We start from the raw sequence: 15,256 nt of genomic DNA, 5'->3' as shown, positions 1-15,256 counted from the left end.
CCTCCCTGATTTTATTGGTCTGCCCGAGGGGAGACACCGGCCCGCCCATTAAAGCAAGGCCAAGGCCATCAGAGCAGAGGTTAGCATGCTAGACTGGGGCCAAAGTCTCCATGTCAGCCTTTATGGTTTCACATCATCTGCATTTGCAAGTGACTTTTCACCCAGAGGCTGAAAGCTGTTGGCCACAAATTGTCTTTATTTTATTTTATTTAAAACCTGAACTATGGTTGTTTGAATTATATAGATGATCAATGCTGATCATTGCTGACATACTAACACACAATCTAAACCATTATCTTGTCTGTATATGTGTAATATATACTCACCAGACGTTATTTAGATTAATGACATATCTTACAATTGTAATTGACAAAGCGAGATGGTTAATTATTGAATAATTACCAACTTAGCAATAATTACTAAATGATTACAACTAAATCAAATCTTGTAATGACATATGATAACATATGGGGGCTTTGCCAATTCCTGTAAAACAAACAAACAAAAGTATTGGGAGTTGTAGTTTAAATAAATTACTGGATTAATGATACAAAACATTTGTTTAAACAGGACATAAACTTGTAATGTTAAGGTGATTATTTAACAGTTATATTCACACAGATAAAACATTTCCATATAAAACATTTTTTTATTTTGACTACATAAAACAGTTGCTTAAAAACATTGAAGTAAATATTAAAGTTTTCATTCCTTGAGCTCCTTATTATTAACAATCAAAGCAAGGCAATCAGTGGATTATCTTGATAATCTAACCTGATACTAAGATACCTGAAATTTTGACTGAGGGGAAAAACAAAACAAAAAATATGAAACAGGATTAATGTTCAGGTTAGTATCTTCAAACTTTAACTGAAAATGTTCTTAGAAACTAAAAATTTTAAGTTATACTTAGAAAAGTGCTTGGAAATTTCAGATACGCAACTCCAAATTTTGTGATAAATTGAGATTTCAACTTTTATTTATTTATTTTTCAGTGGCAGAAACAATATTACATCAAAATATTACCTATATTTATATTTTCTTATGGGTGCCAGTGACTGCATACTCATACATCACTACTTCCAAAATGAGTCCTTTATTCTCCATTCTGGTGCTTCAAAGTATTTTTACTTACCTGTATTACTACTTCATTAAATGCTTGAATTTAGGAATTTTACTTGTATTTGATTGTTTTTACTTAGACTGTGTTTCAAAGGCAAAAACAAAAGAACTACTTAATCCTGTGAGATAGCCAGAAAATTCAGATTTTTTTTGGAACTGAGATGTTTATTAACCCTTATAACAAAATCCATATTTTTTGCTATATGATGTTGTGTATGATAAATTTTTATTATATATTTATTACATATTTTTTGTACCATATTTCATACATTGGGCGTTTTTGGCAACTTTTTGTTAACAACAATGTTAATTTTAGACCAAAAAAAGAGTTTTGTCCATAACATTTTGAAATTATGGCAAGTATTGATCATGTTGATGAAATAGAGGTTTCCGAAACTCGTGTATCAAATATAATATAAAGGGCATTATAGGTCTTTTTCCAGTCTTTTAATTTAGGGTAATATGTAAACACTTTAAACATGCATTCTTTTTAATGATCAGCAGGGGGCGACTGCTCTGGAGGAAAAAAATGTCAGATTGTATAGAATTTAGAGGGATAGCGATCATTTGGCTCCCTTGATGTATAACCTCAGTAAACATTTTCCTGATGACTTTATGGTGTCGGTCTACTTTGCAAAATCTCATTGAAGACAACATGGTGTAAGTTATGGATCCCAATGATTAGAAAAGTAAATAGGTTCAACAATAAAGGCAGCCTAAGTTTTTGGGTAGGCTTATTTAATGATTTAAAAGTCTCAAAAGATCAGAACAGCCAAGACACTCAGCTAGAGATTTAACAATGAGACTAGTATCTGTTATGTACAGTGTATAGAAACCACATTGTATTGTTAATGCAGCAGCAAATAGTCTGAAGATCATCCAGTATAATTTTTGTTGAAGATAAAAAAGAAGTAGTAGTCCGTGAAATATTTAAAACTTTTCCATGGAATCCATTATGGCAGTCGTATCTAATATTAGTCTCTGGTTGTAGCGCTAGCTTGTGGTTAAACCATATTTTTTTCTTTCACCAGTTAAAATAAAACAAAACTTTTTTTTATTAGCAGTGTTTATGAGTTTACTGTCCACTCCAATGGCTGAAAAAACTGTCAGAACATTAAAGTCAGGCCAATTTTAACAGTTTAATGCATCAGCACCAATAGCACAATGTTGGATAAACATTAGACAGGTAAGAACTTCTAAGTGAATTTGTAATGGTGTATATTTTTTTTCTTTACCACTTTACTGCTCTTTCTGAACTTCTCTCTCTTTAAAATATAAGCAGGACATTAAAAGTCACTGGAGCAAACCACAAAAAGCTCACTGTGGAAAAAATTATTTGGTCCAAAGGGCTCAAACAAAGGACCGCCTTGTTACGTAAGTGTTGATCAGTGGGTGAAGAGGCGACACGGGAAGGAAGTGCTCTCAGCAGTCTGGTTTAGCAAATTTAAAACAAACTGACAAAATCCAGCTTACTCTGCAGAAAATAGTTTATGAAAAAAAAATTCAAAAAGAAAGAGCTGACTGGTCTGATATGTGAAGCTGTGTTGCTGCAGGGTTATTAGAGTCTAGGAGATATTTACTGTAGTTCATTTTTAAGTGAAAATGTAAACGTTATAGTGAATTTCAGCCAATATGCTTGTTCTTAAGCCAGTGGTTTTTTCCAGGATCTTTCAAAGGGGGCCAGTGGTCCATCCATCAATCCCTTTTCCACACTTATTCAGCTCAACTCCCAGGGGCAGCACTGAAAGCACAGATGCCCAGACCTCCTGCTTGATAGCCACCTCCAACTCACACAGAAGAGTCCCCAAACTAGTCCAAAGACATAATCTCTCCCAGTCAGACATTCACATTCTTCCCTCACTTACAGGCAAGACCCCAAGATACTTGGAATTCCTCCACATAAGTCAGCAAGCCTCCCCAACCCAGAGTGTGTGCACTATATTTTACAGCTGTTATACATGTCATCCCAGCCCACTCCACACCCAGCTGCAAACTGCCCCAGTGCAAGCTGGGAGTCAGTTGAAGCCAACAAGAACACATCATCATCATTATCAGGATCACATTGACGATACTGAAGATGATGAAGATGTCATCCTGCCCTCGTAGCATGCAGCGAGAGACTGCTGTAAAAACAACAGAAGCTGCACCGAAGCACAGGATTCAACAGTGAGGTCATGGTGCTAACAAAAGCACGAGTATAAAAGGAATTGGGGGAGCGGACCAAACCACTTCGAGACATATGAGGGGGAGTCCATTTAAAAAAAGTGTTGTTTTGCAGCTAAAATGAGCACAGGAACCTTCAGTGTATTATTTAACATTATATATTTATAGTTACAATGTTCCACTGAGGAGGACCACTGTGCTTTTTCTAGAAAAACGTGATCTGGATCCATCCCAGACCCACATTCAGCCACGCTCCTGCCTCCAAAGAAATTTCTTCATAGCCAAAAGTCCATCTTTCGAACCCTTTACCTGATTTTTCATGACGAAAGTGTAAATGATGACACATAACTCCTCGAAATGAATAAGAGATACATACAGTTAGCATTTGATCTTTAATGTAACAACCGATTCAAGTCCATTATTCATCTTTACATCACCAGACTAAAATAGCTGTCCTTTCATATCACAAATGAAAAGGCAAAAGTAAAGACGGAGGCAAAAACAAAAGCAGTAAGCTGGGCGACCTCATGCAGCAACAGTCTGGCTATTTAATTCTCATGTACTGATGAGAACGGCTGCTGTGACTCGACTCTAGCAATATTAATAAAAAAAACAAACAGCCCCCCCCCCTACTTTATTACCGTCTTTGACAAATAAACAAATTTACAGTCATTTACAGAAGAAAAAATGAATTGGGACACACAGCAAGTTTCTTTGAAATAAATCCATTAAGTACACCATTAGACAAACCAGACTATGCTAATACACGAGGATTATTATCCACAGTCAACAGTAATATTTACACTAAATTACAACTGATGGAATAATTGTGCTTGATAGTAACACCACACAGCTACACGCTAATCAGATCCCACTTCCTGTTGAGAACAACAAGGAACAGAATAATAAACATGGTTAGATTTTTGGTAGGGATGCACCGACTGTGAACTTCTGGGCACGCCATGTTTTGTTCTTGTTTGCTTTTCCTTCGTGTGTCAGGAAAACAAGCAAATCTTCAATAACAGAACTGACACACCATCTTAAACATTAGGCATTGTGAAAAAAAGATCAGAAAACACTCACGTCAATAAATACATTCTTGTTTGCAGAGAAGTGAATGGTCAACAAGGCCGAGATCAGGCTGTGCCGAGGTTTGGCCGATATATCGGTGCATCCCTAGTTTTGGTATATACACAATCATGAGGGAAACTCTCAAACATGCTCCGCAGAGCTCAGATTTTCACCATCTACCTGACACCACACTCACTGTTGAGCATTTTAGGGCAGGATCTTTCCACTTTTCTTTCATCGCCGTAAAACCGCAAATGAATACATGCTCACAAAATGCACCCAGCCACGAGGACAGAAGAAGGCTCAAACTGCAGGTGTGGATGAACTGTACATATAGGATGCTTGCTGTACAGTGCTACATGCAAGTCAGCGTTCGAAAGTAAAAAACATTCAAAATATTGATCCTAGTTGATGTGATCCAGCCTTGTTGACACAACAGAAGCAAAAGTCCTTAAAATGTGACAAAAAGCATGTAAACATGAATGACATTCTCTTAAATGAACGTTATGGCATCACGTGTTAATAAATTTTTCATTTCTACAGCAAAGCTATACAGTACACAATGATTAAGTCTCCTTGTCATATTGTTCGATTACAACTTTTTTGCGGGGAATCTAGCAACTGGTTTTTAACTTCCTGCTCGTGTTTAACCCAAGTAGTTCCCTTGGCAGACCTTTTTCACAGCGGGCATTTGAACTTGTTACAGCAGGAAAAACACAGGTTACTGATAACATTTACAAGCGTCATATGATGGGCCAAAGTGCGACACCACGCGTAACATCAGAGGCTGGATGTATAAACTATGCGTGTGCATAAAAATCATACGTACGCCTTTTTTACTCTCATACATAAACTGGTTATAACAAAGAATGTGCGGTGAAAATGTGCAAACAAACGTTTTCTGAGAGAAAGTGAGAAAGAGCTTATAGTGCTTATTTCCAATTCTGTATTTTTATTGTGGACTATATTACAATAGGTCTACATGAGTTACAGTTCAAATTATTCTTTATGTGTCTTATGCTGGACCTTTGGGTAGTTTATCGGTTCATTCACTGTCTGAAAAGCAAAAACAAGAGCACTCACAGAGCAACCGACTAGACTAAAACTTTGATGTTTTATGGTGTTTTTATTACAATATGATAACGTTAGCCTGTCATGGTGTTACTGCAACACCATAGGGCGTTGTATTGCAAAAAAAACCGTGTCCTCCATGCCCTTTCATATGAGATATTACTTATTATAGATTCTTGAAATTTTGATCTTCGTGCTAACAGTGTAGGTCAAATGCTTACCCAGCCTAGGTACTTGTATCCCCAAAGGCCTTGTATATTGTTGTGAAGTTTGAAGACGAGCCATTAAAAACATTGGGTAATATAAAGTTTTTACTGATTTGCACATGTCACCTTGACCTGATTTCCACCTAAATTAAATCAGCTTGAGCTGTTATTGGTATCTACCATCACGCAAAATTGAAAATAATATCTTGAAAACTGCAGAGGCTAAACTGTTAACAGACAGACAAGCAAATGTAACCAATTGCATATTCCCTCCCTTCAAGGGAAGAAAAACTCTTAGTGCTTCTCCAATTCAGCCAACTTTCGTCTGATTGGCTGCCTTTTGCAAATAGAAGGTTTGTCCTGATATCTCAGGTTATTATGACAGTGGGGTCGGAACTAGTTTAAAGCTGGCCTTTTTGCTAGCAGGGATTATTTACACATATCTGAAACTCTGGCCATGTTTATTATGACCATCCACCATTACCTCAGGATTTATGTGACAGAAAATAACTACCATAAATCAAAACAGCTACTTTCACAGAGCTTACATTTACTCTTATTATTTAATCTTTTACTATTTACAAACAGACCTAGCTACACTAATATGAGCAATTTAACATCTATAAAATTAAATACAAATTCGGGGTGTACTAAATTTTATTGGGCTTAAAAAGTTCAATTAGGTTTCATTTACATAGTGCCCCTTCACAACTAAAGATGTGTGACTGTGCTTTATATTGTAAGGTAAAGACCCTACAATAAGAAAGACAGAACCGCAGTGAACAGATGATGCCCTCTGAGCAAGCACGTGGTGACGGCGGGAAGCGGCAACTGTGTCACAGTGACTGAAATTTTATTACGTTTTATTCATCCAGCTGCAGGAACCCATAATTAAAGTAAATGGATCGCAGCTATCCTTACATTTGTGCTTTTACCTATTGTGACATCAAAATGCTTTCTGTGAAAACCGCCTGCGACTACTTTTCAAGAAAATGTTGGGCTTTCTTTAATGTCCGCCTACTCTACATGAAAATTACCTTTTAATTTAGGAGCCAAGTAAAACTGACTGACAGTCAGTTTTACTTGGCTCCTAAATTATTTTTAGCACTGTCATCCTGCGAGACGAGGTAGTACAGTATGATGGCAGAATTCGCAGAGTTTAACAGGGGAGGACAGCTGTAAGTAAAGACAGCTGTAACTAAAAGAGAAAGCTGGTTTAGTCGAACCAAAAAAAAATGTGTGCAGCACAGAAAATCCCTGTAAATTAACAACTATTTCACACAAAAACAGTCAAACTGACACCACATTGCTGGGATTTCTAACACTGATTTACTGAACATATAATGAACCTGTGTAACCTTTTACTGTATCTGTTACTACGTCTTGGAAAGGTGTTTACAGAAGACCATGCAGTTATTCTAACATTTTTTAGTTTTACTTCTCTTGGTTCTCCTGCCCTCGCGTCTCTGTGGCCGTCCGCTTACCTCAGCCACACGTCCCTATTTCATCATGTCGCTTACACACCTTAATCAGGCACAGTTCACACACTTCCTCTGTTGTTCCAGCAGTGGGAAAAGAAAGAAAACCTGCAAAGAACAAAGTCCACGAAGCTGCTCACAAGCAAGAGAGTGCGGCGGCTCTCTGCCCCCGGCTGCAGAAGCTTAGTGAAAGTTACTGACGTGACACTTGACATCGTCTAAGCTCAGGACCGTTCCCTGGTCGTTGTTGTTGTTATGCTTGTGCTTCTTATCGGAGCAGCGGCACAGTTTGTACTTCATTACCTGAGGGGATGAAAAGCACAGTCGCAGCAAGGTCGGTGCAGGAAAAGAAATAAGTCGCATAACGCAACTAGAAATGCTTTTAATTATTTAAATTTTCTAAATATGAGGTGTAAACACTGCTTCAAAGGCAGAAATAAAACAAAACTGTGTTGTGAAATATGGTCTCCTCTGATCACTGCTACTGATCTAATTATGGTCAGGTTTAAATACATCAAGTCCAAAGCTTTGCATATTAAAAATGACAGACTATATGGCCTCTTAAATGCCTATATCTTACCTCATAAAGGTAGTCAAATATCTCCAGAATAGTCAGTATGCTTGCACCAATAAAAAGTCCCATCTGACCACCAATATCACCTGAAATGAAAGCATATTCATGACAAATGCAAACCATGAAGACAAAAAATGTAAGCAGTCTATGTTATAAATAGAAATGAAGCTATACCTAAAAGTCCAGCCACTTCATATGCTTTCTTCTGTTCAATAGTTTCATAATTGAGAGCTTCAAAGAAGATGTCTAAAACCAGGATATTTTCCCTGTGGAGACAACATAAACAAATGAAGACACAAATCCCTCATTTTGAAGCTGCTCAATAATAATTAGGAGAACTTGAGAGATGAGATTTGAATGTTTTCTTTGACAGTGGCTCTGAAAGGACTGGTTCGACGTTTGAAATATGACCCTGACAATATCATCCAAGTTATCACAACACAGCTTTTGAGACAACCTTTTTCTTCTTCCTTCAGCTTCTGCCTTTGGAGGCCACATCTCACTCTATCCCAACATCCTCCAACACACCAACCCTCTGAATGTCCTCCTTCGCGCTCTTCCTCTTTTCCTCCTGTCTGACAGCTCTATCTTTAACTTCCTCTGTCCAGTATGTCCGCTATCCCTCCTCTGCACATGTCTGAAGCATCTCAACTTTGTCTCTCTAAATTTATCTCCAAACTGTTCAGCCTGATATACTCATTTCTAATCTTCTCCTGGTCCCTCATTCTGAAAATCTTGGCATCTTCAACTCAGCCACCTCCAAAGTTACTCAAGGGTAACTTTGTCTCCAAACTGCTTCCTGATCCTCTCCATCCTGGTCGCTCGCGTTGACTGCTCTCAACACTTGGCTTAATAGTTTTGATCTACTCTTGGCTAGATTTCAGTGTGATAACGGGGTAATCTTGGGCACATAGCTCTGGCTGTGAAGGCAGAAGCCCCACCTACTTACTGTCTGTCTCTACAGAAATATGATCACAAAATATCAAAATGTGCAAAAGATGGTATAAGTTGATGAAAACTGAATCAAAGCAGAAATCAAACCCAGAAACACAGTTTGGTATTAGATTTTATTTCACCCCTTAAAACCATTTAGAAAGTCTTCAGTCAGCACAAATCTCTTTTGATGATGGCGTCTCAGTTTGGGTTTTTCTTCCTTTTTCTTTTATTTGAGAGGAAAACTAAAAATGTTTAGCTTCTGGACACAATTAAACTAAATGAATATCTTGAAAAGAACACATTGGGCCTTTGAAAATGCCCTTTTTTAAAAAATATTTTGTTAGTGAAAGTCAATGAAATACAATAATCCTGTAATAAAATAATCATTCATCGCAGGCTTATGCTTTGCTAACACAATAATGAGAAAACCCAAACATACTTACTTAATGTACTGCTCAGATTTGTTGTATTTTTTTGCAAGATATTTAGCAGAGGCCTTGCTGGGGATCTTGACAAAAGACAGCTCTTTGCTGTATCTGGTCATGTTGCACGGCGTCTCACACACACAGAAATCATTGTCTCTTTCCACCAGGAAATCTGGAGAGAAGAAAACCAGAGCTCAGCTTGACCTTTGAATCAGTCCGGCTGCGATTTCCAAGATGTCACGAGCTGATGTGCCTGCGTCTGTGTGTGCGTGTGTGTCTTTCTGATGTTTTTGGGGTATAAATCTGTGCATTCTCCTTTTTGGGGGGGAACTAATATCATAAAGACATATTAAGGTAATATCAGGTTTTGGTTAAATGTGCAGTAAATAAATGTGATGTCCTGTGAAGCGATGGAAACATGGCTCTGTTTGTGTGTGTGTTGCTGTTCTTTAAAGATTTAGAGGAGTATGAAGCCTCTTTCTTACCCAGAGCTGGGTCAGCACATTCTTTGTACAGCTCGGGGGTGCAGTAGGGGGCATCGCCTGCAGTAGCAGCAGCAACACACACTCACGTTAATGAATTTTTTCTTTGATTTCCTTCTTTGAAGTGCCTTCAGTAATTTCTCAGATCAGCCTAAGTCTGATACAACACAGAGAAAGACCCCTACCAGGCATGTGCACCATGCGACAGTTGCAGTTGTCCACCAGGTAGCGCGTTTCGCAGTCAATGCGACAGGCTGTGATGCTGTAAGTGTCAAAGAAGTCCGACTCCATTGGCGTCACCTTGCAGTCTCCCCAGGGTGGGGGGAGATATATCAGCTGCAATGACCACATAACGACTTAATAGTGTTTTAAATAAGAAATAAATACCACATGAAATAAAAAACAGGCTTCTCCTTGCAGGGAAAAGCAAGAACTAAACAACTGAATCCATTTTTTTTTTAATTCTAAAACTGCATAAATGGGAGAGAGATTTAAAATGTCTGATGTGACTCGCGGATAATTCTAATCTATTATTCAGAGCTATGGATGTGATTTTTTTTCTCAGGAATAATAAAGTAAAACACTCATCAATTGAACTGCTGAAATCTGGAAACACTGGAAAAGACAAAAAGTTTAAAAAAAGAGATTCTAAAGAGGCTCCAGTTTAACTTTGTTCAGTCGAAGAAAAAGGAAAGTGAAAACTGTAAACATCTGCCATAATTCACAGAAATTTTTTTTACCATTATTTTCAATTTCATATTTATGTCAGTGTTGAAACTAAAGCTCAACGCTGAAGGTAAACCAGCAGTATTTCTGGTTCTTCAAATGTTTGATTTTAGATTTATAAATAGGTCTCACAAGAGAAATCTTTGTCCTACAGCAACATGATAAAGAGTAAAAATAGCACAGCCTACAATAAACAACACAGTCAAATTAAAAGTGCCACAGAAGCCCGGTAAGTAGCTTATACTGTGAGATAGTGCAGGCATTTATATACGTTCAACAGAAACAGAACAAAACAGAAAGGTTAAAATAAAGTTAGTTAAAACCACTAAAAGTATGACTGACATTGTGTAAAAGTGATTTTATCCAAACAAAACACTGAAAAGGATCCAAAGACGCATTCTTGGTTTGTGTGTACTTTTTTTTTTTAAATTATAGGACAAAATGTGTCTGATTGAAAACTGATTAGTGAATCAATGAATCAATCAAATGGCAAGAAATCAGTTGGTAACCAAACTGTTTCAGTCATTTGAAACCAGATTATTTCATGTCTGTTCCTCATATGGAACCTTGCTTTGCTTTGTTATAGTGAATTATTAATTGTTCAGATCTCTGAACTCTTCCTTTGCCGAGTATGATAACGTAATAATTGATAAGAATTAATAAGCAACAGTTTGTACCCTCTGTTCCTGGCAGGAAACAAATGTCTGGAACCCGGGAGCCACTCCAAATCCGAGCTGGTCAATGAAGGACGGCTCGTCCTGACTGTGGATCTGAACTTTGACCCCAGCTTCAAACGAAGTCTCATCTGCAGGAAAGCAAAACGTTTGGGATCACTGTAAAAATGCATTTCACTAAGGAATCCAAACACACAGAAGAGTTTTGTCTCTGAGTTTCAGGCTCTGAGGTATCGATGCCCACAAACATCAGCACACCAATCGTACCAATGTGACAGCTATAACACGCCACGTGAATGGCCTTCCTCTCACCTGTTTCTCCCCAGACTGGCAGGTATTCATCCTGCTGAATGTCCAGCATGAGCTCGAGGCCGTTACCCATACCTCCCTTGGTGGTGATGAGGGGAGTGCGCCCATCACCGCCAGCGTTAAAGGTGTAACACTTCCCATAGCGAGTGAAGACCTGAGTGGCACAGGAAAGATATATAATTTTTTAAGGTGTTAGAGAAATGTTTCTGAAAGAAAGATTCAGGTGACAACCACACAATATTACTGGAATATACAACTGAATGGAAAATTATGGGGTACTCCACTGCACTCATTTTCCTTAAAAACAAAACAACAAAAAAAAGTATTAAATGGAAACCCGATCTGTCTGCACAGTTGTGGGATGCTGGAAAAAAATGAGAGCCTGAAACATATAAGACTTCCACTGAGCGCTTAGAGGATAACAAGGGTTAAAAGCGGATCACCTTCTTGTGTGGTGCAAACCACCAGCGCAGATGGCTCACCAACAAAAGAAAAGACAAGAATCTGTACGGACGGCATCACAAAGGCTACCTCGTCTTCAGGTCATGTGTGGTATCTCTAGGGAAATGTTGGCCAATTCTAAGATGCTGCAGAGCAAACTGAACAGGCACCTGGAAACCAAGAATCTCTTTAGAGGAGAAACTTCAAAAACAGCCCTGGCTCTGAACCAGCGACTACAACCTACCCAGCAGTCTAAACAGTGCAGGCAGTATAGGCTAGCAGATTTGAATCCCAAAACTTCTCGTGTCACAGCAAGAAGGCCCTCAGTGAACATGCTACACTTAAATATTGGATGAAAAGCTTTGACTGTCTAGAGATTTGCACAAATAGGTTCACTCTGGCACCCAGTGTGGTCTCCTGCTGCTGCAGCCCATCTGCTTCAAGGTTTAACGTGCCACACATTCAAAGATGTGCATACTTTTTTTGTGACGAGCGCAAGCAGTCAGGCCATTCTACTCTGACCTCTGACATCAGGAAGGCATTTATGCCTGCTGTTCACTGTATATTTTCTGTTTTGGACTAGCTTCTGTAAACTCTAGGGATGGCTATGCTGGAAAATCCCAGTAGATCAGCAGTTTCTGAAATTCTCAGATGACTCCATCTGGCACTGACAACGGGGCCACACTCAAAGTCACTTAAATCACTTTTCTTCCCCATTTACTTTGGGCACCTTGACCATGTTTACATAGATATGCTTCCAAAGGATTGGCTGATTGAGAAGGAGCAGTCTAAGGAGGAGATGAACAGGTGTGCCCAATAAAGTGGACAGTGTGCCATAAATGGCTTAATATACAGCTTGGTGTGAATTAGAAGTGTTTATGTGATCTATTAAACTCTACCATTTAGACCTCTAATCAACAGCAGAAAACCAGCAGTCAGTCTGCAAACAGTGTTTTGCAGACATTTGGTGCTTGGGAAGAGACTGTGGGATTGTGTGAAAAGTGTCTGATAAGGTGATGGAGGCAAGGTAAATGCTAATGAAGTGGCGACATTCTTGGAAATAAAATTGCTGGTGTTGTGCCTGATCCATTGCCTTTATTTGACAATGCAATCCAAAGAAGACCTTATGATGTAAAGGCTATTTTATGCAGATATGAATTGAGATGTACAGCCTCGTCTTTCTTGCTGGTGTGCCTTGGAGAGTAAAACTTGTGTCAGAGGATTTGAGAGTGTTTTTCCACTGGGGGTCAGTGTTTGATTCGGTAAATGGTGTGTGTGTGTGTGTGTGTGTGTGTGTGTGTGTGTGTGTGTGTGTGTGTGTGTGCGTGTGCGCGTGTGCTGACTGTATGACTGAAATAGTATGAGAGGAAAGGAGAGAGGCAAATGTGTGACAGAAAGAGGAGAAAGAAGGAGAGTGGAAGAGAACGAGGGAGAAAGGAGGTTTTCCCGTGGGAGTGTGAGTTACACAATCAACCCAGTGAGGTGATGGAGACTGGCAGACTGGCGATTTAACATTCCCTCACATGCTCTTTATGGCACTTATAATGGACCTGATGTTACCATGGAGACCAAGCATCCCGACAAGGAAGAATACCGCCTTAATTTTAAAGGAAAGCCGAGACACAGACGTTAGACTGAACCTCTGTGAGACATCAGCAAAAGGCCATTTGACAAACAGCCTCGAGCGTGCGACGGTGAACAGACAGAAGCGTAACAATATTGAGCTTTCTTCGGCGCGGAGTTAATGTTGTATTAGTTTTTAGTGTTGTGTGAGTCACATAACCCATGCAGGGAGAGAGCAGGAGAGCAAGGAGCAATGGAGGAGCGAAGGAGGGCAGGGATGCAAAGTGAAAGAGACAGAGAGGAGGGGGGGCGGGGGGGGGGGGGGGGGGGGGGGGGTTTAGCTGCTAACGCTTGAAGCTGGCTATTGTTCAGCATTATAGCACAGAATGACATATCTATGATTAGAAAGAACAAACCAAGCAAGTAATTGTAGAGAAAGAGTTGGGATCTTGCCGAGGGCAGTTTAAACATTTAGGCCATCTATCACGTCAAGTCAGCGAGAGACTGCTGCTGGTTGCAGAAGCAGACATCAATCTGAGTGAGAGAAAAAAAACAAGAACAAAAAAGATTCTGCACAAAAAAAGCAAATAAAAGCAACAAAATAATGTGTGTCCACACCTTTAGAATTTTTCTGTCATATGCTGCAGGCTTGAATAAAAACTGATGAGGGTAAAGACGCACTTGTTACTTTTAGAGACTGACACTCCAACATCGACGCCCACCTCACACAACGACGGGCCAGATGTGCGGAGGTGAGTTGTGAACACCCAAGTGCCACAGTATGAACGGCTTCCACATGAGGCTGTCTAAAAATGGGCACCTACATTTCCATATTTACCTTCAAAACAAGCAACAGCTGGCCAGTGGGTTGGTTGTTTAAAGAAAAACAAAAGTTTTTAAATTCTGGTGTATATTTCAAAGTCTTTGAAGTTACTTATAAATACGTCAGTCTTAGTTGTGGAAGCTGTCTCTCAGTGTAGATTTACCGAGGTGTTGGGTCTACTTTTATGCCACATATTAACAGTTACAATGCTCATCTTCAAGGGCATATAATCCCTGTCACCCTAAAGTTTGGGCTTCATAATGCTCTAAACACTCAAATTTAGTCAGATTGTTCTATTCTCTGCTTTGCATGATGCCAAAGGAAAGGCGAAATCTCAAGCAAACAGCTCTGACTGTAAGCACAGCACCTGCTGTTCAATTCTTCCCTTTCTGCGGCGCAGCCAATGAGAAGAGAGTTTGCCTAAAGGTCCTCGTTGTAGACCCCTGTGTTTAAAAATAGTTTAAATCCTTCTAAACTAACTAAACATATCGATAACATTTAAAGAAACAACACCTATGACTTCATGTCGTGAACATTTATGTATCGTGTTGACAAGATAACAAGTGAAGGTAAATTAGAGATGAGCTGCACTTTTGTGTAATACCAATTTTTTTTTTTACCACAAGATGGTGCAGAACGTTAGCCAGGCGAGAAATTAAGAACATGTTCTTATTTAAAATAAGCCACATTATGGAAGTTTGTTTATGCCACTAAAAATATTTTTATTATTTTTTCTTTTGCCATCCTTAAGTCAAAGTTTCAGAAAGAACAGCAGCACACATCTGAAAACTATTACACACATGAACTGGTAAAATGCTGCCTCCTCCTGGTTTTTGTTAAAATCTTCACAGCGTAACTACAAAAATAATTTTTAAAGGGCAAGAGAAGTGAGCTAAAACACCTCGTTTTACACAGTGGATAAACTGAGGAGCTAGACGAAGGCCCACCATAAGATAAGTAAGGAGTATTTTAAATTTTAAATCATGCAGAATTATACTGATGTAAAATTACTGTGGTGACATTAATGGTCATACAGCTACCTGCATTAAAAGAGACCATTCACTCCACAATCAAATATAGTGTTTTTAAAAACAATACGAAATATGCATACAACAGTACATATCTGATTTGGAGGTAAGCTGTTACTTCAAACTGTCAAAGTAAATCACGTCTTCCACCTCACTCACCCCAC

At 38.9% G+C, this 15,256-nt stretch overlaps 1 protein-coding gene across 1 annotated transcript in view; it reads right to left on the bottom strand.

Annotated features, from left to right (window-relative positions):
* Positions 1-3,674: 3,674 nt before the first annotated feature.
* The window catches only part of LOC134618888 (acid-sensing ion channel 1-like), a 69,623-nt gene continuing 58,041 nt past the window's right edge, over positions 3,675-15,256 (bottom strand). Inside the window, exons 3-10 of the mRNA XM_063464490.1 lie at positions 11,241-11,391; positions 10,932-11,059; positions 9,714-9,864; positions 9,532-9,588; positions 9,065-9,218; positions 7,860-7,951; positions 7,692-7,771; positions 3,675-7,414 (exon numbers count right to left, since the gene is read on the bottom strand). Of these exons, the coding sequence (XP_063320560.1) occupies positions 7,295-7,414; positions 7,692-7,771; positions 7,860-7,951; positions 9,065-9,218; positions 9,532-9,588; positions 9,714-9,864; positions 10,932-11,059; positions 11,241-11,391 (933 nt within the window). The 3' untranslated portion in view covers positions 3,675-7,294. The remainder of the gene's footprint in view (positions 7,415-7,691; positions 7,772-7,859; positions 7,952-9,064; positions 9,219-9,531; positions 9,589-9,713; positions 9,865-10,931; positions 11,060-11,240; positions 11,392-15,256) is intronic.

This window comes from Pelmatolapia mariae, linkage group LG20 (assembly GCF_036321145.2).
Source record: "Pelmatolapia mariae isolate MD_Pm_ZW linkage group LG20, Pm_UMD_F_2, whole genome shotgun sequence".
Lineage (NCBI taxonomy): Eukaryota > Metazoa > Chordata > Actinopteri > Cichliformes > Cichlidae > Pelmatolapia > Pelmatolapia mariae.
Note: the sequence above shows the minus strand (reverse complement) of the source record. Positions and strands in the feature narration are given on the sequence as shown.